At 47.0% G+C, this 21,449-nt stretch overlaps 1 protein-coding gene across 28 annotated transcripts in view; it reads right to left on the reverse strand.

The window, feature by feature from the left end:
* The window catches only part of ank3b (ankyrin 3b), a 515,038-nt gene that overhangs the window by 158,137 nt on the left and 335,452 nt on the right, over positions 1 to 21,449 (reverse strand). For 22 of the 28 annotated variants that reach the window (XM_078413212.1, XM_078413210.1, XM_078413215.1 and 19 more), the window contains exons 6-11: positions 18,657 to 18,842; positions 16,682 to 16,705; positions 11,566 to 11,664; positions 8,985 to 9,083; positions 7,560 to 7,658; positions 4,772 to 4,969 (exon numbers count right to left, since the gene is read on the reverse strand). In XM_078413212.1, the coding sequence (XP_078269338.1) occupies positions 4,772 to 4,969; positions 7,560 to 7,658; positions 8,985 to 9,083; positions 11,566 to 11,664; positions 16,682 to 16,705; positions 18,657 to 18,842 (705 nt within the window). The remainder of the gene's footprint in view (positions 1 to 4,771; positions 4,970 to 7,559; positions 7,659 to 8,984; positions 9,084 to 11,565; positions 11,665 to 16,681; positions 16,706 to 18,656; positions 18,843 to 21,449) is intronic. The other 6 variants (XM_078413236.1, XM_078413209.1, XM_078413233.1 and 3 more) reach the window with 1 other exon arrangement.

The raw sequence follows: 21,449 nt of genomic DNA on the forward strand, positions 1-21,449 counted from the left end.
CTTATTTTCACGCATTCACTATCCCCGCTGGTTTCCGTGGTAACTGATACGCGAGCCCTTGTCCCCCTCTGGCACAGTGACATTAATTCTTTCTCTATTCCTCAAGGTGTCATTTACCTATCCAGTCCCTTCCTGCTTCTCAGGCTGGGCCCATCATTCCTTTTATTTGCTTAGAAATCTGAGCAGCGAACCAAGAAAAACCGATTAAACTTTAGCATCAGCGAGAAATCCCCATTCGCTGAGAAAGCTTTCTTCCGAAAGTCGCTGCTGGCGCCATAAATATATACACACTTTTTAAAATTTCCCACTTAAATGTTCACATTTGCTGAGTTCATGCACGGGTTTTAAATTCAATCTATAAAACCAGAGCAAACTCTTTGGAACCGTTTTAAAAGCCGTTTGTCGCAGGTTGCTCACTGATCGAGATGCCTTGCAGGAAACTTCGTGGTCATTATTAACATGGTCACTGTTGTGATCTATTGCAGACTCTTTCTCTTTTCGTGCCTTGCTCTGAGCTACTTCGCACAAAAACGAAGGGCAGGAAGTATAATTAAGGATGCCTGCTCTCCTGGCCATTCCCGACGGGAAAGGTTTAGAGGGATATGGGACAAAAGCGGGAAGGTGGGACTAGCTTAGATGGGGCATCTTGGACGTTGGGCCGAAGGTCCTGTTTTCATGCTGAATGATCCCGACTCCATTCTCTTCTACCTTCTGGGATGCAGCACCTTGAAAGCCCAGAGGCTTATGAGTATGATCCCAGGAATGAGAGGGTTAACATATAATGAGCGTTTGACGGCACTGGGCCTCGACTTGCTGGAGTTTAGAAGAATGAGGGGGCACCACACAGATGCAAAGTACTCCCTTAGACCCTTGTGGCTACATCGTCTGACTCCAAGCTCAAATTCCCTCCTTTATTCTTCATGGTCCAACCCTCTTCCCTTGTTACCCTCTTTGTAGTGTATGTATAAAATCCTTTTTAGTCAAAGGGTGGTGAAATCTGTGGAATTCATTGCCACAGAAGTCTGTGGAGGCCAAGTCAATGGATATTTTTAAGGCGGAGATTGAGATTCTTGATCGGTACGGGTGTGAGGGGTTATGGTCAGACGGCAGGAGAATGGGGTTGAGGGAAAGATAGATCAGCCATGATTAAATGGCGGAGTAGACTTGATGGGCCGAATGGCCTAAGTCTGCTCCTATAGCTGATGAACATGAAAGTACCCTTGAATTTTTTTCAGTCCGAAGAAACTTACAAATAGTGAAAGGCCTGGATAGAGTGGATGTGGAGATGATGTTTCCACGAGTGGGAAAGTCTAGGACCAGAGGTCATAGCCTCAGAATACAAGGACATTCCTTTCGGAAGCTGAAGAGGAATTTCTTTAGTCAGAGGGTGGTGAATCTGTGGAATTCATTGCCACAGAAGGCTGTGGAGGCCAGGTCAATAGATATTGTTAAGGCAGAGATAGATAGATTCTTGATTAGTATGGGTGTCAGAGGTTATGGGGAGAAGGCAGGAGAATGGGGTTAGAAGGGAGAGATAGATCAGCCATGGTTGAATGACGGAGTAGACTTGATGGGCAGAATGGCCTAATTCTTCTCCTATCACTTATGACCTGATGAACTTATGTCCAAACAAGAACAGCTTCTTCCCCACTGCTATCAGACTCCAGAATCAATCACCTCTTTCTTACCTGTTTCCCAATTGTTAATGCCACGTACTCTTATTCCGAACACTACCCCATTCCGTCATTGCACTGCAATATTTCCGTGCATACCACTCGGATATGCTCCGCATTCTTGAACTACTCCGCTGTTTTGCATTCATCACTGTATTTATCGTATTGATCATTAGTGTACGGATACAGTTTACTCTGTGAGCTTCATATGAACAAGGAACAGTGGCTCAGCGGGGACAGCACAATGGCGCAGCTGTAAAGCTGTTGCCTGACACCACAAGGGTCCCAGGTTCCAATCCTGACCACGGGTGCTAGCTGAACGGAGTTTGTAATCCTTTCACAACTGCGTGGGTTTTCTTCGGGTGCTCTGGTTTCCTCTCACACTCCAAAGACGTGCAGGTTTGTAGCTTAATTGGGGCTTTGGTCAAATTGTAAATCGTCCCTAATGTGTGTAGGAACATTGTACGGGGAACGCCGGTCGGCGCGGACCTGGTGGGCCGAAGGGCCTGTTTCCGCGCTGTATCACTAAAGTCTAAGAGTCTAAAGTCTGAAGAATCTCATTGCATCCTGGTGTACAGGACAATAAACCTGGACGAGTCAATGGCCTGTAATGTTTCCTTGTGGCAATTTAAGATGCCTAATCTGCAATGTCAATAGAAACACTGCCCAGTCCACACCTCATCCAACTATATCAGAAACACAGGATATCTCGTGACTGATGAATTTGGAAAAAAAGTTAATAGAATTATAAAAATTCGTCAACGACACCTTGCCTTTATTAATCTGAAGCGTAGTTTGAATGATGCACATTAATTGCCACGAGCTATCCTCACTTCTTCCATAAATTGTATTTATTGCAAGCTGGCAATTTTGTGTACATAGTGACTTCCAAAGTGTGAAAACGCACATCTCCAGATTCAGGGACAGCTTCTTCACAGCTGTTATCAGGCAACTGAATCATCCTACCACAACCAGAGAGCAGTGCTGAACTACTATCGATGTAGCCAAATAACTGCAGATGCTGGCACAAATCGAAGGTATCACAAAATGCTGGAGTAACTCAGCAGTTTCCGTCACCTCCAACGGGACCCCACCACTGGCCACATCTTCCCATCCCCTCCCCTTTCTGCGTTCCGCAGAGACCGCTCCCTCCGTAACTCCCTGGTCCACTCGTCTCTTCCTACCCAAAACCCCCCCTCCCCAGGCACTTTCCCCTGCAACCGCAGGAGATGCAACACCTGTCCCTTTACCTCCCCCCTCGACTCCATCCAAGGACCCAAACAATCTTTACAGGTGAGACAGAGGTTCACCTGCATCTCCTCCAATCTCATCTATTGTATCCGCTGCTCTAGATGTCAACTTCTCTACATCGGCGAAACCAAACGCAGGCTCGGCGATCGTTTCGCTCAACACCTTCGCTCAGTCCACCTTAACCAACCTGATCACCCGGTGGCTGAGCACTTCAACTCCCCCTCCCACTCCCAGTCTGACCTTTTTGTCATGGGCCTCCTCCAGTGCCATAGTGAGATCCACAGAAATTGGAGGAACAGCACCTCATATTTTGCTTGGGCAGCTTGCAGCCCAGCGGTATGAACATTGACTTCTCCAACTTTAGATAGTTCCTCTGTCCCTCTCTTCCCCTCCCCTTCCCAATTCTCCCTCTATCTTCCTGTCTCCACCTATATCCTTTCTTTGTCCCGCCCCCCTGACATCAGTCTGAAGAAGGGTCTCGACCCGAAACGTCACCCATTCCCTCTCTCCTAGATGCTGCCTGACCTGCTGAGTTCTTCCAGCATTTTGAACTACTATCTACCTCATTGGTGACCCTCGGACTATCCTTGACTGGCCTTTGCTGGCTTTACCTTGCACTAATCGTTATTCCCTTCTCATGTATCTATACACTGTAAATGGCTCGATTGTAATCATGTATTGTCTTTCCGCTGACTGGATAGCACGCAGCACAAGCTTTTCACTGTACCTCAGTACACGTGACAATAAACTCAACTAAAGTAAACAGCATTGCCTCGTTTTCCCACTTTCTGCAGAGGTCTTGAAATTAACTTCTGTTTTCATGACACCAAACGGTGAAATTCCCTCGGCAAGGACGGACAAGTATTTATCTGTCACATCTAAAACCTGCAGACCACTTTAAAAACCTGCGCAGCTATTCAATTCTATAAGATGTTCTTCATTACCGGCCTGGAGGCTCATGTAGCAGCCAATGTACACACGGCGCCATCCCAGATATGATAGTGGATGAAATATAATAATGTCATTAGACAAGCAAAATTAACAGCTAGCATTTGGACTTAAAGGACTGCCTCAGAGATTGACGGAAGAGGATTCAAACGTCGCTTTGAAAAGAGTAATTAGAAAAATATATGGGCTGTTGCAAAACAAAAGTTGATAATGGGACAAATTAAATGACTTGATGGAATCAGTGGCAATGGTCTTTGAGGGGCAGAACAAATCTCTTCGCTGGAAATGGCATATTGACACAGCTGGTTAAACTGCTGCCTCACAGCGCTAGAGAACTGGGTTTGATCCAGACCTCAGGTGCTGCCTGTGTGGAGTTTCTCCCTGACTCCCTGTGGCTGCGTGGGTTTCCTCCGGGTGCTCCGGTTTTATCCCACATCTCAAAGACGTTCGTTTGAAGGTTAATTGGCCTCTGTAAATCCCCCCCAGTGTGTCGAGAGTGGATGCGAAAATAGGATAACATAGAACTAGCGTCCACGGGTGATCGATGGTCAGCATGGACTCAGTGGGCCGAAGAGCCTGTTTCCTTGTTGCTTAGTTTAGTTTAGAGATACAGCGTAGAAACAGGCACTTCGGCTCACAGAGTCCGCGCCCACCAGCGATCCGTGCACATTAACACTATCCTACACACACTAGAGACAATTGACATTTATGCCAAGCCAATTAACCTATAAATCTGTGCGTCTTTGGAGTGTGGGAGGAAACCGAAGAGCTGGGAGAAAACCCACGCAGGTCACGGGGAGAGCGTACAAACAGCGCACAGACAGCGCCCGTAGACGGGATCGAGACGGGTCCGAGAGGGGGGGTTGGGTTTTCGGAGTCAATGTGTGCTCGTTACTCACCAGTGCTTTGGCGTTTGGGTTTGCTTTCTTTTCCATCAGCACCTTGGCGACTTTGTAATGGCCACAGTGGGCAGCGACGTGCAGCGCTGTCAGGTAGTCATTGGTCACGTCATCTACAGGCACGTCATGGTGAAGCAGCAGCTTCACAGAGTTCAGGTGATCTCCCTGCGTTGCCATGTGCAGCGGGGACAGGCCATTCTGACGGGGCACAAAAAGACAGTGAATGAACATGGATACACTCGCTCACTTGCAGTTTATTACTTTCCATTGACCACAGCAGAATTTAGCCGAACAGACTTATCGCAGTGTTAACGTGCCACCATTATCACCACAACAGCATCCTGTTTTATTCCTTTAACACCCATGTGACTACCACCTAAAAAAAAAGACACAAAGTGCTGGAGTAACTTGGCGGGTCAGGCAGCATCTCTGGAGAACATGGATGGGTGATGTTACAGATGTTACTGAAGAAGGGTCCCAGTCCGAAATGTCACCTATCCATGTTCGCCACTGATGCTGCCTGACCCGCTGAGTTACTCCGGCACTTTGCGTTCTTTTTTCATAAACCAGCATCTGCAGTTCCTATCACCTACGCTATTCGCCTGAACCGCCTGAGCTCCACGCTAACCAAAGACCAGGGGACCGCACATTGAGACGTCAAAGCTTACTCACGAGAACTTGTAATGGTCGTAAGCTCCAGATAATTCCCCAAATCATAAAGCAAAATTTAAAAAAAATAATTATCAGATAATTCAAATTAAACAATGAAAGAAACTTGATGATATTAAAAAAAAAAAAACAGCCAGGTCACTTGAAATGCGAGTATCCTGAGTAAATTAAAATCTTTACAAAGAATTTAGAAAATGACAAAATCCAGATGCAGAGCAAAAAGGCACATTCCCTCAGTGAAAGAGGCATGACATTTTTCCCCACACAGAAAGGAAATGTGATCCTCTGGCCCCACGCTGAGTTTTACACAACACTGACTTCAATATGCTGAAGACATGTATCCTCACTTCACAGAAATCCAATAGTCGCAACAGAGCGGAAGAAATTCAAAGGGCCCAAGTAATGGAACCCAGATACTACAAGCTGTACCGAATGGAATAGGCAACCCTGCCATTATCTAAGATAGACATAAAATGCTGGAGTAACTCAGCGGGACAGGCAGCACCTCTGGAGAGACAGAATGGGTGACGTTTCGGGTTGAGATCCTTCTTCAGACTGATGTCAGGGGAGTGGGCGGAACAGAGATAAAATGTCGTCGGAGATAGTAAGACTGGTCGGAGAACTGGGAAAGTGGAGGGGATGGAGAGAGAGGAAAAGCAAGGGTTACTTGAAGTTAGAGAAGTCAATGTTCATCCCGCTGGGATATAAGCTGCCCAAGCGAAATATGAGGTGCTGTTCCTCCAATTTGCGTTTGGCCTCAGTCTGACAATGGAGGAGGCCCAGAACAGAAAGGTCAGTGTGGGAATGGGAGGGGGAGTTAAAGTGTTGAGCAACCAGGAGATCAGGTAGGTTTAGGCGGACTGAGTGGAGGTGTTCAGCGAAAAATTCGCCGAGCCTGCTACCACCTGCCATTATCTATGTGTAAGAAGGAACTGCAGATGCTGGTTTACACCAAAGATAGGCACAAAATGCTGGAGTAACCTGGCAGGCCAGGCAGCACCTCTGGAGAAAAGGAATAGGTGACGTTTCGGGGTCGAGACCTTTCTTCAGACTGAGTGTCAGGGGAAAGGGAAACAAGAGGCATAGGCAGTACTTGGAACAAATGAATGAAAGATATGCAAAAGAACAATGACAATCGAGGAAAAGTGGAGTCCACTGTTGGCTGTGGGGTAGATGATAACGAGTTACACAGGCAGTGAAACTCAACAGTGGACCATAGTGCCATCAACTGATGGCATAGGTTGGAATGACAACAATCAATAAGCATACGAGACACCACCAAGTATTTCCATTTCAAACTGAAACTAAAAATGAGAATTGGCCCATTTTCAAAATCAAACTACTATTCGCTGAATTAAACAGAGAAACGTTCAAAGAGCAACTTTCCAATTGTTGGCTCACTAAACAAACAACATTTTGGCCTGTACCTGCAACATTATAAGGATTGCAGGATCTGGGTTAATTGTTGTATATTTATTGAGCTACTGGACCAAGTGGACCCGTTGGGCCCAAACCTCTCCTGTATTGGTGCAGCACCCTGTCCTCCCCCCCTCCCCTCTCTCCTCAACCCCCCTCCCATTTCCCTTCTCCCCCCTTCCCCCCTCCCTCCCTCCTCCCCTCCCCCTCCCCCCTTTTAAACTTAAAAATGTGAATAACTTTAAAAATATAACACCGATTTCAATAAGACTACTTGCATTATCACTAAAGTGACAATGGTGAGTAAGGTGGGCCTAAAATTGTGGTGCTATCGTGTACCATTTTGGCTGAAGTTCAGTCACAAACAAGATAACAAACGAGAGTTTTAGTACATAGATTCCTTGTAAATAAGAAACATTTAAACAGGTACATGGATGGAGCTGGTTTAGAAGGGTATGGGACAAACACAGGCAGGTGGGACTAGTGTAGATGGGACATGTTGGTCCGTGTGGGCAAGTTGGGCCGAAGGGTCTTGCTCTGTGACTATCCCAAACCCTGCAATTGGAAAGTTTCTGGATTTCCCTTGTTGACCTCAGCAATTTTGCCAATGTTTTCACCCAACACCACGTGGACAAAAATATGTGCTTTCAGGCATGTCTCAAAGCAAATAAAACGATTTCAGTTCAACTGCAGAATGACCTACTTTTGTCTTGGAAAGGATTGGAGCTCCTCGATCGAGCAACATTTCCACCACCTGCTCATGTCCACTCCTTGCTGCACAGTGGAGAGGTGTCAAGCCATCCTAGCAAAGGAATCAGAGCATTATTGTCAGAGTCTATAATGATAAATGGCTTACACCACCACTCCCACTTTACAGCAATTACCACTCTTCAACAGTAGTGTGAAGCCACACACCTCCAGATTCAGGGACAGTTTCTTCCCAAATGTTATCAGGCAACTGAATCATCCTACCACAACCAGAGAGCAGTCCTAAACTACTACCCCTTTGGAGACCCTCGAACTATTCTTGATCGGACTTTGCTGGCTTTCCCTTGCACTAAACATTATTCCCCTATCATGTATGTAAACACTGTAAGTGATTTAATTGTAATTATGTATTGTCTTTCTGCTGACTGGATATATGGCAACAAAAGCTTTTCACTGCACCTCAGTACATGTGACAATGAACTAAACTGTAACTGTATTGCTTACCGATGTCCAGCGATTCTCCAAACATTGCAATTCCTCACACAATATTTTTTGGAAATCATATTACATTATAAGTGATGATTAGAGGTTGAGTCACGCAAGCGAAATGGTACCTAAAGCATGCTTCCTCGTTAATGCTTTAATGCTTCCTCGTTAATGCATTAAAACGTCAATCTCAATCGTGCAAAGTCACAACTGAATACATCGGGGCTAAAGTGCTTGGAGCTATTCAGGATAGGGAGCCAAATTCTACTTTGTTTGTTCTATGGTTCTTATTCCTATGAATCCCACAAGAAATGGACACTTAATAAGCAAACACGTGTTTTACTGTGTTCATAGATCCTGATGTGCAGGGGGTACCAAAGGAACTTTGGATTGTCAATGCACAGGGTTTGCTAACAATTTGTTCCACTATCAAATTACAGGTTTGCCATTTCTGAAATGGGTCTTTCACAAAGTGTTTGCTGTAAAAGCAGACACGAGAGTTACTCAAAGACCTTGATTACGATGGCGCAGCGGTAGTTAGTGCTGATCACGGGTGCTGTCTACACGGAGTTTACACGCTCTCCCCGTGACCTGTGTGGGTTTTTACCGGGTTCTCCGGTTTCCTCCCACACGCCAACCACTTCCAGGTTTGTAGGTTAATTGGCTTGGTACAAGTGTAAATTGTCCCTAGTGTATGTAGTATAGTGTTGATGTGCGGGGATCGCTGGTCGGTTCGGACTCGGTGGGCCGAAGAGCCTGTTTCCGCGCTGTATCTCTAAACTTAACTAAACTAAATATAACTGCCAGCAAGGATGATATGCCAAGAAAAGAGATACAACATTGAATAAGTATTTTGTGTAGTCACAGCTAGCTTGCTTTTGTGACCTGTTCAATATGCATGACCCATGTGGCCTTTATTGAGCTGCAGGCTTACCCTGGTTTTGGCTTCTATTTGAGATCCTCGGTCCAGCAGCAACTTGACCATGTTGGCATTCCCTCTCTTGGAGGCCACGTGCAGCGGAGTGATGTCATTCTGGGGGAGATAACCAATATTCAATGACCCGGACCTGTGCAAATAATGGAACGACTGCCAGCAAAAAAATCACCCTTCTCTAACCATTTCCCATCAAGAAAGCTGATCAGTGTTTGGTCTCCTTAGAATTCACAAGCTTTTCAATGAATCTTCAAAGCAGTTCATTTTTACATCGGCCGTTAACAACGCACTCAAGTTTACAGTTTCTCATTCCATCCGCTTCATTAATGCCCTCCCAGTAACGGACACCTACCAAGAATAGAAAGGCAGATTATTATCTGAATGGTGTCAAGTTAGGAAGAGGGGGAGTTCAACGAGATCTGGGTGTCCTAGTGCATCAGTCAATGAAAGGAAGCATGCAGGTTCAGCAGGCAGTGAAGAAAGCCAATGGAATGTTGGCCTTCATAACAAGAGGAGTTGAGTATAGGAGCAAAGAGGTCCTTCGACAGTTGTACCGGGCCCTGGTGAGACCGCACCTGGAGTACTGTGTGCAGTTTTGGTCTCCAAATTTGAGGAAGGATATTCTTGCTATGGAGGGCGTGCAGCGTAGGTTCACTAGGTTAATTCCCGGAATGGCGGGACTGTCGTATGTTGAAAGGCTGGAGCGATTGGGCTTGTATACACTGGAATTTAGAAGGATGAGGGGGGATCTTATTGAAACATATAAGATAATTAGGGGATTGGACACATTAGAGGCAGATAACATGTTCCCAATGTTGGGGGAGTCCAGAACAAGGGGCCACAGTTTGAGAATAAGGGGTAGGCCATTTAGAACGGAGATGAGGAAGAACTTTTTCAGTCAGAGGGTGGTGAAGGTGTGGAATTCTCTGCCTCAGAAGGCAGTGGAGGCCAGTTCGTTGGATGCTTTCAAGAGAGAGCTGGATAGAGCTCTTAAGGATAGCGGAGAGAGGGGGTATGGGGAGAAGGCAGGAACGGGGTACTGATTGAGAGTGATCAGCCATGATCGCATTGAATGGCGGTGCTGGCTCGAAGGGCTGAATGGCCTACTCCTGCACCTATTGTCTATTGTCTATTGTCTATTCCTACCTGGTCCAACTAACTGTGATTCCTTCTACCCGCCCCCAAAACAACCAAGCTCACAGCAATATGGTTAACTCTTACCTGCACTCCAAATGGGCATATTAAACTATTTGGAGGTAAACTGGCACGAGAAGGAAATATTGGCCCAATATGTGATGTCCACATTTTGTAAACAAATTTAAAATAAAATATATTTCTATCGCTGTTAAATACCAACGGAGATATTAACTCCTGATCATGCTGCCTTTACCACATGGCATGCCTCAAATTTCTAACATAACACTGCAAATTGATGGAGATCTTGTTTGTTTCTGAATAAGGCACATACCTATAATGCATTCTTGTTTACATCTTGACACGATATTTGTCAAGTTGTTTAATTTTTCTTACTTCAGGTATTTCTGTTAATAACACTAATCAAATATAACGCGATCAGGAGAAAAGGCTATCGTGAGAAAAAAAAGTCTATGGAAACAAAACTACTTGTCACCTCCCTGCAGTAATCAGATTCCATTGTCTCTTCAGAAAGCAGCTGCACATTTCACTGTGGGTGGTCATTGGAACTCACAAGCAATCACTTCTATTGGTACCTGCGCAATGATACTCTACTAAACAATATAACACACAGACCTTGGTATTTTTAGCTTGCGAAAAAACAAAAATAAACTTAGAGCCATTAAAAAGATCTTTATTATTGTGTGGAAAAAGTTACCCCTCAGACTCTTATTGTTATAACAGTTTAGCCCTCATGATATAAAGAGATCATCACTTGTGGATGGAAGGAGGTGCCAGAGGAAATAGTTGAGGTGGGGACGATTGCAACGTTTAAGAAACAGTTAGACAAGTGCATGGATGGGGACAGGTTTGGAGAGATATGGACCAAACGCAGGCAGGTGAGACTAGTGTAGATGGGACATGTTGGTCGGTGTGGGCAAGTTGGGCCGGATGGCCTGGTTCCATGCAGTATGACTCTCTGACTCTAAGAAAAACAACTTAGTTATTGCAAGTCTGAAACTGTCTGGCCCCTAAAGCACTTTTCTTCATTGACATGATTGCTTTTTATAATGCGAGCTTTCTTAGGAATGCAACAGTTGGGTTACTGTAGCACCACTGTAGGGCTAACTGGACTAATTGCTATACCTGGAATTTCTGTTCAGCTCCTGTGAGGTCGGTTGCAAGAGTAAAAGGTCTGAACCTTTCTCGCGATACTACGGTTATTTTCAATACAAGTTTTTGGAATCAGTCACCCTGAATGTATGGTTTTATGACCATAAATTAAATAAAATGTCACAAGTGTTGGCAATTCAAAGCAAATGCCGTGGAGGCCACAAGCCACTCGATGTAAGTTAATAAAAAAGAAAATTTTCACGTTTGGGAAGGGTGGGGAAAAGTGCAGAGCGATCAAAAGTGGAAGAGGTTTAATTACAATCGGTGACCTTACCCTGGCTGTGAAATCTACAGCGGCACCACGATTCAGCAACAAAGTCGCCACATTTATATTCCCGTAATGAGCAGCTATATGCAGCGGGGTAAAGCCACTCTGAAAGAAAGACAAGGATTAACCATTAGTTTTTGTTTCTTGTGTTCTGCAAAGGCACTTATTCTCCAAAGGTTCGTCAGCTGTTACTGGTTAGCTGAGACCCTGCTCTTGACCTCAGAGAGAGACGGGGGGAGTGGAGGGTCATCTTCAATGCCATGTCCGCACCGTTTCATTTCTCTCCTTCCTTGCTCAAAGCTGCACTTTGCTTAGGTTCAGTCGGTTGGCGGTCTCTGCTGAGATGTGGCGTGTACAAGTGTGAACCTGGAGTTCACTCACATCTGGGTGGGACCCTGACACCTTTGGCAACAACGTTCCAAGCCAGGGCCTCACAGGTTTCCCAACCTCACGGGAGGCATTTACATGATGAATGAACTCTGGCAACATCAGGACAGGTGAAGGTTGCACACCATGAATGACATGGAAGTTTCAATCTTGCACAGTCTTGGTGACGAAGTTTTAAAAAGACTGCCAATTGTGCCTGCCTGTAGCAATCCTCTCTCTGTATCAACATGTGGGTGCTGACTGAGTCTGACTGTGTGTTGGAACTGAGCATGCCTGTTTCAGTGTTTCCCATTCTCTCTCACGTGCACACTCATAGTTTAAAAACAGGTACATACGCACAAAAAAACAATAATAACTCGGATTTGTATAACATTGCTAAGAAAGTAAAACTTTCAGAGGGCTCCACCGGAATATTATTGAACAAAATTCGACAGCAAGCCGTGTAAACAGATATTAGGTAGAGAGGTGAACGCATTAGCGGTAGAGGTAAGTTTTAAGGCCTATCTTAAAGAGCAATTTTAGGAGGAATTCCAGGACATGGCAACTAAAAGCATGATTGTCAATGGCAGAGGTATTAAATTCAGTGGTAACCCAGAGGCCAGACATATGGAGCAAAAATATTTCAGAGTAGCTTGGAGTAGCTTGGGCGGCACGGTAGCGCAGCGGTAGAGTTGCTGCTTTACAGCGAATGCAGCGCCGGAGACTCAGGTTCGATCCTGACTACGGGTGCTGCACTGTAAGGAGTTTGTACGTTCTCCCCGTGACCTGCGTGGGTTTACTCCGAGATCTTCGGTTTCCTCCCACACTCCAAAGACGTACAGGTATGTAGGTTAATTGGCTGGGTAAAATGTAAAAAATTGTCCCTAGTGGGTGTAGGATAGTGTTAATGTACGGGGATCACTGGGCGGCACGGACTTGGAGGGCCGAAAAGGCCTGTTTCCGGCTGTATATATATGATATGATATGATATGATATATGGAGGGACAAAATTATGTAAGGATGTGGCAACAGAAGAGCATTTACAAAAATTGTATACACTGGAATTTAGAAGGATGAGGGGGGATCTTATTGAAACATATAAGATAATTAGGGGATTGGACACATTAGAGGCAGGAAACATGTTCCCAATGTTGGGGGAGTCCAGAACAAGGGGCCACAGTTTAAGAATAAGGGGTAGGCCATTTAGAACGGAGATGAGGAAGAACTTTTTCAGTCAGAGAGTGGTGAAGGTGTGGAATTCTCTGCCTCAGAAGGCAGTGGAGGCCAGTTCGTTGGATGCTTTCAAGAGAGAGCTGGATAGAGCTCTTAAGGATAGCGGAGTGAGGGGGTATGGGGAGAAGGCAGGAACGGGGTACTGATTGAGAGTGATCAGCCATGATCGCATTGAATGGCGGTGCTGGCTCGAAGGGCTGAATGGCCTACTCCTGCACCTATTGTCTATTGTCTATTGTCTATTGTCAGTGTAGGTAATCAGACCTGGGAATTACAGCTGACTGGGACATAGAACAGGAACAGCAGTTTTGAATGATGAGGAACACACACACACACACACACACACACATACACACATTTTCTCTGTGTACTTTGGACATTTTGCATCAAAATAAAAACAATGATTGAAAATGTTTTCTGCAGACCAAGTCATAAAGCATTGCATTTACATTCCATACACAGGAATTCTACAATGGAATTGAGCTGAAATCCGGCATGTCCCATAGTTTACACAGATGGAGTTTCATATGATCAGAGTCATATGATCAACTGAAATTTAAATGGGGAGAGATGAATGATAGATAAAGGAATTAAAATCAAAATTATACCCGAGTCAATCTCAGCCACATCTGTCACTGTATCAGGCTGACACAGAATTCAGAATTAATTCAGAATTAAAGGACGTTCTTTCAGGAAGGAGACGAGGAGAAATCTATTTTGTCAGAGGGCGGTGAATCTGTGGAATTCTTTGCCGTAGAAGGCCGTGGAGGCCAAGTCAGAGGATATTTTTAAGGTAGAGATAGATAGATTCTTGATCAGTTTAGGTGTCAGAGGTTATGGGGAGAAAGCAGGAGAAAGGGGTTAGGAGAGAGAAATAGATCAGCCATGATTGAATGGCGGAGTGGACCTGATGGGCCGAATTCTACTCCTATCACTTATGACCTCATGACACCAAATTTCTGACTCAGAAGTTCTGGACACCTAAACTGAGCACAGCTTTCATTTCCCAGGAATGGTTTGCACTTCACCCCCACTGGAAAGATTGCACCTCATTTAAAATAAAAAGACATTACACGTTAACCTGTTGGTTTAACACAGTTAGGCTGCGACCTTCACAAAACTTACTGCCGCTTCTGAACAAGTTTGAGGAAGTGCTTGAGGGGGAGGCAAAATATCACATATTACCGAGTTATACACTGAGGTGTTGCAGCACACCCTAAGGATCGGCACTGCAACCTTTAAGCTTGGCAAGCGCCGGGAGATAGTCAAAAGCAGAATTGTACTCATGAAGCATATATTGTGCGTACAGTAGAGAGAATGATTAAAAACTGGATCCTACAGTAAAACTGAATGACATAGGACTCGAGGGCCTGAGCTACAGGGGGAGGTTGAGCAGGCTCGGACTCTATTCCTTGCAGCACAGGAGGATGAGGGGGTGATCTTATAGAGGTGTACAAAATCATGAGTGGAATAGATCGTATGGATGCACAGAGTCCCTTGCCAAGAGGAGGGGAACTGAGAACCAGAGAATATGGTTTTAAGCTGAGGAAGAAGAGATTTAATAGGAACTGGAGGGGTAACATTTTCACACAGTGAGTGGTGGGTGTATGGAATGAGCTGCTGGAGGAGGTAGGTGAGGCAGGTAGTATCGCAATGTTTAAGAAACATTTGGACAGGTTTATGGATAGGACAGCTTTAGAGGGATATGGGCCAAATGCAGGCAGGTGGGACCAGTGTAGTTGGGACATGTTGGTCAGTGTGGGCAAGTTGGGCTGAAGGGCCTGTTTCAACACTGTATGACTCTTGGGCTCGATGACACACCCTTACACGAATGACTTGTCATGGGTGCAATTGTGCTTAAAGGGTATACGTCCTTCCATTGGAGAGATGGGGAGTGGGCCACAATGCAAACATGATGTGTGGAGGCTGTTTCATATTGAATGGTGTCTTCTGCCACAGTGATTCACACAGTACAGAACCGGTATTGGTGTTGGTCAGCTCTAGAACATATCATGACAGACACATTGTCAACAAGTCCAGAATACTTGCAATTGTGATCAATTGTCTCACCAGTCAGGTGTACGGGATGACATAGAGTGCTGGAGTACCTCAGCGGGTCAGACAGCATCTCTGGAGTGCTGCACAGTGGCGCAGCGGTAGAGTTGCTGCCTCACAGTGCCAGAGACGCCGGTTTGATCCTGGCTACGGATGTCTGCATGGAGTTTGTACGTTCTCTCTGTGACCGCGTGGGTTTTCTCCAGGTGCTCAGGTTTCCTCCCACAAATCAAAGACGTGCAGGTTTGAAGGTTAATTGACTTGTGTAAATTGTCCCTCGTGTGTAGGATAGTGCTAGTGTATGGGGTGATCGCTGGTCGGCAGGGACCCGTTGGACCGAAGGGCCTGTTTCAACGCTGTATCTCTAAAGTCTAAAATAACGATGGAGAGACGACGTTTTGGGCCGGGATCCTTTCACAGACTCAAGTGTCAAGTGTCGCCTGTACTTGTTGAGTCTGAAGAAGGGTTCTGACTTGAAACATTGCCCATCCATGTTCTCGAGGGAGAGACGGTGCCTGACGCGCTGAGTTACTCCATCACTTTGTGTCTTTTTCGGTAAACCAGCATCTGCAGTTCCTTGTGTCTACATATGGGATCACATGCACTCTTGGAGGACGTGGTGAAGATCCAAGTGACCTGTGCGTAACCATGCTGGATCTGTGCTTGCCGCAGTGCCGAGTGTTCAGAGTAATAAAACAGGCATCCCATTCCCAGAAACAATGCCGTTTTCGAAACCTGTTGCCTTTAGCAAACCGATGCTGAGGCCCAGCACTTAGGGATTAAAGAAGGCCCTCGTGCCTGAATGTTTAAGAGCATGCAACTAGAATCCGGGCCCTGTGCTACCAGAGTTCTTGAGGAACCAGATGCATTTGCAAAGACATTCAGCAATCTTGATAGCCATGCTTTCAGTGAAGTGAGGAGGGGGGGGGGGGGGGGGGGGGAGGAGGGGGGTGGGACTGTGTTGAAGAGAGGCGTATCTATCTTTGCTGAGGGTCTGAAAGCCCCCTCCCGGCTGACACTCGCAGGGTAAGTGTCATGCAGCAGTCCGAGAAGTCAGTCCTCGATGCGCGTCTGATCAGGGCTGTCTGCAGTTCCCAGCACCTACACCTCACCGCAACTCGGGCAAGGGGCCGAGCGGCTCCTTCCCAGTGCAATTGAACTTGGGATCCGATCGAAATAAATCGGGAATGGAAAGTGAACCGTCCCTTGCCAGCTGCCAAAATGGCGGAACATAAGGAGGGCGAATCGAAGGTCGCTACGGCTCCCAGACGTAACTGCAGAAAGCCCTGCAATTTGACCTATTTCTCCAGATTTGGGCATGCTACGGTATATCAAAAAAGATATATATATTTAAAAAATAAATAAAAACGCATAGCCGGAAATAAGAGATGAAGCAGAAACAGCAGCAGCAGCAGCAGCAGCAGCAGCACAAAGGTTGTGAGTTTGCGTGGCTTATAACATGTTATACCTCTGTGGTTCTATTCACCATCATCTACGATAGCACATTGGGCCGAGGAGAGAAGGAAAGAAAAATGAAGGGTTAGTTCGCCAACGGGTGACAGGATCACACAAGCCCTGCGATGAATGGATGACGAGAAAGCAATGGTCCAAGCCAAATGGGAAGTCAAGAGGGTGGCGGCAGAGAGAGGAAGGAAGAAAACAAACCGAGGTGGGGGGGGAGGGGGGGGGGGGGAGTAACCGAAGAGGAAAAGGCTCCTTGTGCACTGAACGTAGCTTCTTCCAGAATACTTGGCTCATTTGTATTTAAACATTTGCACACAATTTAGGAAGAGAGACACCATCACAGATACCCTTGTAAATCTGGCTGTTTGACTTCCTTCGTTCCTTAAAAAAAAACACCTAAAATTCAGGGTGAGGTTGTGAGCCCTGGTTGGACCCCATAAACCAACCCGCCAACGCCTCGCCTGCGCTCTCCCACCATTTCCGATATGTCCAGCGTCCGAGCATCCCCCTTTCCCAAACCAAATGGACAAACAATCAGTATGCTTTGCACCCAACAGGATCATTCCTGACTCCCTTTCTGCCCATCCCTCCATCCAACCCCCCCCTCCCCTCCCCAGCCCCCCCCCCCCCTCCCCTCCCCAGCCCCCCCCCCCCCCCCCTCTCTTTCTCTCTCTCTCTCACTCATCCATCCCCTCCCCACCTACCGCCAACCCATTTGTAGCCGTGCCCTGGAGATTCATCTTTGGTCCCAGAAGACACGATAAGAAAGTTGACAAACCTACATGGTGGCGCAGTGGTAGAGATGCTGCCTTACAGCGCTTGCAGCGCCAGAGATCTGGGTTCGATCCCGACTACGGCTGCTGTCTGTATGGAGTTTGTACGTTCTCCCCGTGACCTGCGTGGGTTTTCGCCGAGATCTTCGGTTTCCTCCCACACTCCAAAGACGTACAGGTTTGTAGGTTAAATGGCTTGGTGCAAGTGTAAATTGTCCCTAGTGTGTGTGGGATAGTGTTAATGTGCGGGGATTGCTGGTCGGTGCGGACTCGGTGGGTCGAAGGACCTGTTTCCGCGCCGTAGCTCTAAAAACTAAAACTACATGGGGAAGGGGTGAGATGGCAACAAAATGAAAAAGATAATGCTCGCAACAGTTCTTGGCTCATGTTTTGCTTTCTCTGAACCTGCACCATCAGTGGATCACGTTGCAGTGAGGGTACCATGTCTCAAAGAGCCGAGCATGAGACAGGGAGCAGGCAGCATAGTTAAAGGGAAGGCCATGGGCAAGGGAGCAGAGCATGGGACAGGGAACAGACTACAGGCTAGGGAGCAGGCCATGTGGGAGGGGACAGGTCATTGGAGAGGGAGCAGGTCACGGGTGATGGAGCACGTCGGGGTTGAGGGAGCAGCCGAACGCTAGGGAGCAGACCGTGCTTGGGAGAGCAGGCCACCATCTAGAGATCAGGCCACCATCTTGAGATCAGGCCACCATCTTGAGATCAGGCCACCATCTTGAGATCAGGCCACCATCTAGAGATTGGGCCACCGTCTAGAGATCAGGCCACCATCTTGAGATCAGGCCAACATCTTGAGATCAGGCCACCATCTTGAGATCAGGTCACTATCTAGAGATTGGGCCACCGTCTAGAGATCAGGCCACCATCTTGAGATCAGGCCACCATCTTGAGATCAGGCCACCATCTTGAGATCAGGCCACCGTCTTGAGATCAGGCCACCGTCCAGAGATCAGGCCACCATCTAGAGATCAGGCCACCATCTAGAGATCAGGCCACCATCTTGAGATCAGGCCACCATCTAGAGATCAGGCCACCATCTAGAGATCAGGCCACCATCCCGGAAGCAGCCCACAGGCTAAGGGAGCAGGCTATCGGTCAGGAAGCAAGCCATCATCTAGGGATCAGGCCACCACCTCGGGAGCAGGCAGGGAACTATGGAGATACCCGCAAGATGCCAGCGGGACCTACCTTGGACTCCACGTCGGCATTGTGGTCATTCTGCAGGAGCAGCGCCGCGGCTTTCGTGTCATCCTTGCGGGCGGCGATGTGCAAGGCTGGCAGGCGAACCTTCCCCTTCGTGTCATTCTCCAGCAGCAGCGAGACCACCTGGTCGTGGCCTTGCTGCAGAGCAACAGCCAGCGGTGTGAAGCCATCCTGCTCGAGGAAAGAGAAACAGTGGCGATTATGCCCCGGGCACCATTTTAGGTTTTAGTTTTACTTTTAGAGATACAGCACGCAAACAGGCCCTTCGGCCCACCCAGTCCGTGCGGGCCAGCGGGCCCCGCACATTAACACTATACCCTACACACACTCAGGACAATTTACATTTATACCAAGCCGATCCACTTGCAAATCCGTACGTCTTTGGCGTGTGGGAGGAAACCAAAGATCTCGGAGAAACCCCACACAGGTCACGAGGAGAACGTACACTTGTGGGTTAAATTGGCTTGGTATAAATGTAAAAAATTGTCCCGAGCGTAGTATCGTGTTAATATGCGGGGATCGCTGGTCGGTGCGGACTCAATAGGCCAAAGGGCCTGTTTACGTGCTGTATCTCTAAACTAAAGCGAACTAATTTAGCATGGACGAGGTGGAACAAGAGATAAGTGTAGTTCGGTACAAATCCTTGCGAGCTGTCAGTTATCAGCACCCCTTAGGCTCCACCTCATCAGCAGAACAACGGGCATCTATCTGGGGGTTCTGGCCACCACATTCTTCTTTGACGACAAACATAACTATACCCAGTATTCCAAACGTGATCTCATTAGAGTCTGTAAACTTAGCCTTACTCTACCACCAATCCTATGCAATAAAAGCAGAACTGTTCGGTGAACTTTTATAACTTTACCGGCGCCAGAATCGCAGCGACACTTGTCTCCTCCCCAGGTGAGGTGTGCCATGGGATTTTACCGCGTTGTATGCAAAACAAAGCATTTCACTGTACCTAGGTACATGTGGCAGTAAAGTATTATTAAATCGTCGAATCACTGAAAATGCTATGGCTGACTACTCGCTGGACTCCCAAACTAATCTTGTGCTTTGTCTCGCCTAAGCTTGAATAGTATCTTATCATGGGCGGCACGGTAGCGCAGCGGTAGAGTTGCTGCTTTACAGCGAATGCAGCGCCGGAGACTCAGGTTCGATCCTGACTACGGGTGCTGCACTGTAAGGAGTTTGTACGTTCTCCCCATGACCTGCGTGGGTTTTCTCCGAGATCTTCGGTTTCCTCCCACACTCCAAAGACGTACAGGTATGTAGGTTAATTGGCTGGGTAAATGTAAAAATTGTCCCTAGTGGGTGTAGGATAGTGTTAATGTACGGGGATCGCTGGGCGGCACGGACTTGGTGGGCTGAAAAGGCCTGTTTCCGGCTGTATATATATGATATGATATGATATGATGATTACAGACTATTCCTTCTGAAGAAGGGTCTCGGCCCGAAACGTCACCCGTTCCTTCTCTCCAGAGATGCTGCCTGTCCCGCTGAGTTACTCCAGCAACTTTTGCGTCTATCTTGGGTGTGAACCAGCGTTTGCAATTCCTTCCGACACATTCCCTTTTTTACTGTTCTTTTGACCAAAACGAACGGCCAAGTATTTCCTCACGTTGTACTCCATCAGCCACCTGTGACTGTGTAGCCAGACACGGCTCCAAGGCCATCTTAAAATTCGCTGATGATACCACTGTTGTTGGATGAGGAACGGCCAGCGATGAGCCAGTGTACAGGAGGGAGATTGGTGATCTGATTAAATGGTGCCCGAGGGACAATTTTGCTCCAGACGTTAGCAAGACCAAGGAGCTGACTTCAGCAAGGGAAACGCGAGGATCCATAAACCAGTCTTTATCGACAGGATGGCGGGTGGAGGGAATCAATATAGACTCTTCGGAGGTGTGCATGTCCCTGAAGTTCTGAACTGGGGCCAGGGCATTGATGCGATCGACACGAAAGCTCATCGCTGGCTCTACTTTGTCAGAAAACTGAGGAGATTCAGCATGTTGCCGAATACTCTGTTGAACTTTGACAGGAGCGCGGCAGAGGGCACACTGGCGATATTTGCATCCCAGCCCGGTTCGACAACGCGAAGGCCCAAGAACGAAGGAGGTTGAGGAAAGTGGTGGACATTGCCCGATCCATCAAGGGCATCATGACCTCCCCAACCATCGAAGGGGTCTACAGAAAGCGTTGCCTCAAAAACTCAACTTCTACCGCTCGACATCATGTGTAGCCAAGATCGGTATTTTCAAAGGCTTTGAATTTGTACGATGCCACCTGAACATGGGAACAAGAGAGAGCTAGATAGAGCTCTTAAGGATAGCGGAGTCAGGGGGTATGGGGAGAAGGCAGGAACGGGGTTCTGATTGAGAATGATCAGCCATGATCACATTGAATGGTGGTGCTGGCTCGAAGGGCTGAATGGCCTACTCCTGCACCTATTGTCTATTGACTCTCTGCGTGCTGTTCTGGAAGGGGATCTGTTGTACTCCTTCACACTATGATTTGTCCGGACAGCCATGCAGAACAAACTATTCACTGCATGTGTAGGAAGGAACTACAGATGCTGGTTTAAACCAAAGACAGACGCAAAAGTTGCTGGAGAAACTCAGCGGGACAGGCAGCATCTCTGGAGAGAAGGAATGGGTGACGTTTCGGGTCGAGACCCTTCTTCAGATACTGCATCTCGGTAAACATGACAATAATATACTAAACTAAACTAAATTACATAATCTAACCCATATGGCTGGTCATTCAAATTCAGTTTGC

The sequence above is a fragment of the Rhinoraja longicauda genome, chromosome 16 (assembly GCF_053455715.1).
Source record: "Rhinoraja longicauda isolate Sanriku21f chromosome 16, sRhiLon1.1, whole genome shotgun sequence".
In the NCBI taxonomy this organism is placed as follows: domain Eukaryota; kingdom Metazoa; phylum Chordata; class Chondrichthyes; order Rajiformes; family Arhynchobatidae; genus Rhinoraja; species Rhinoraja longicauda.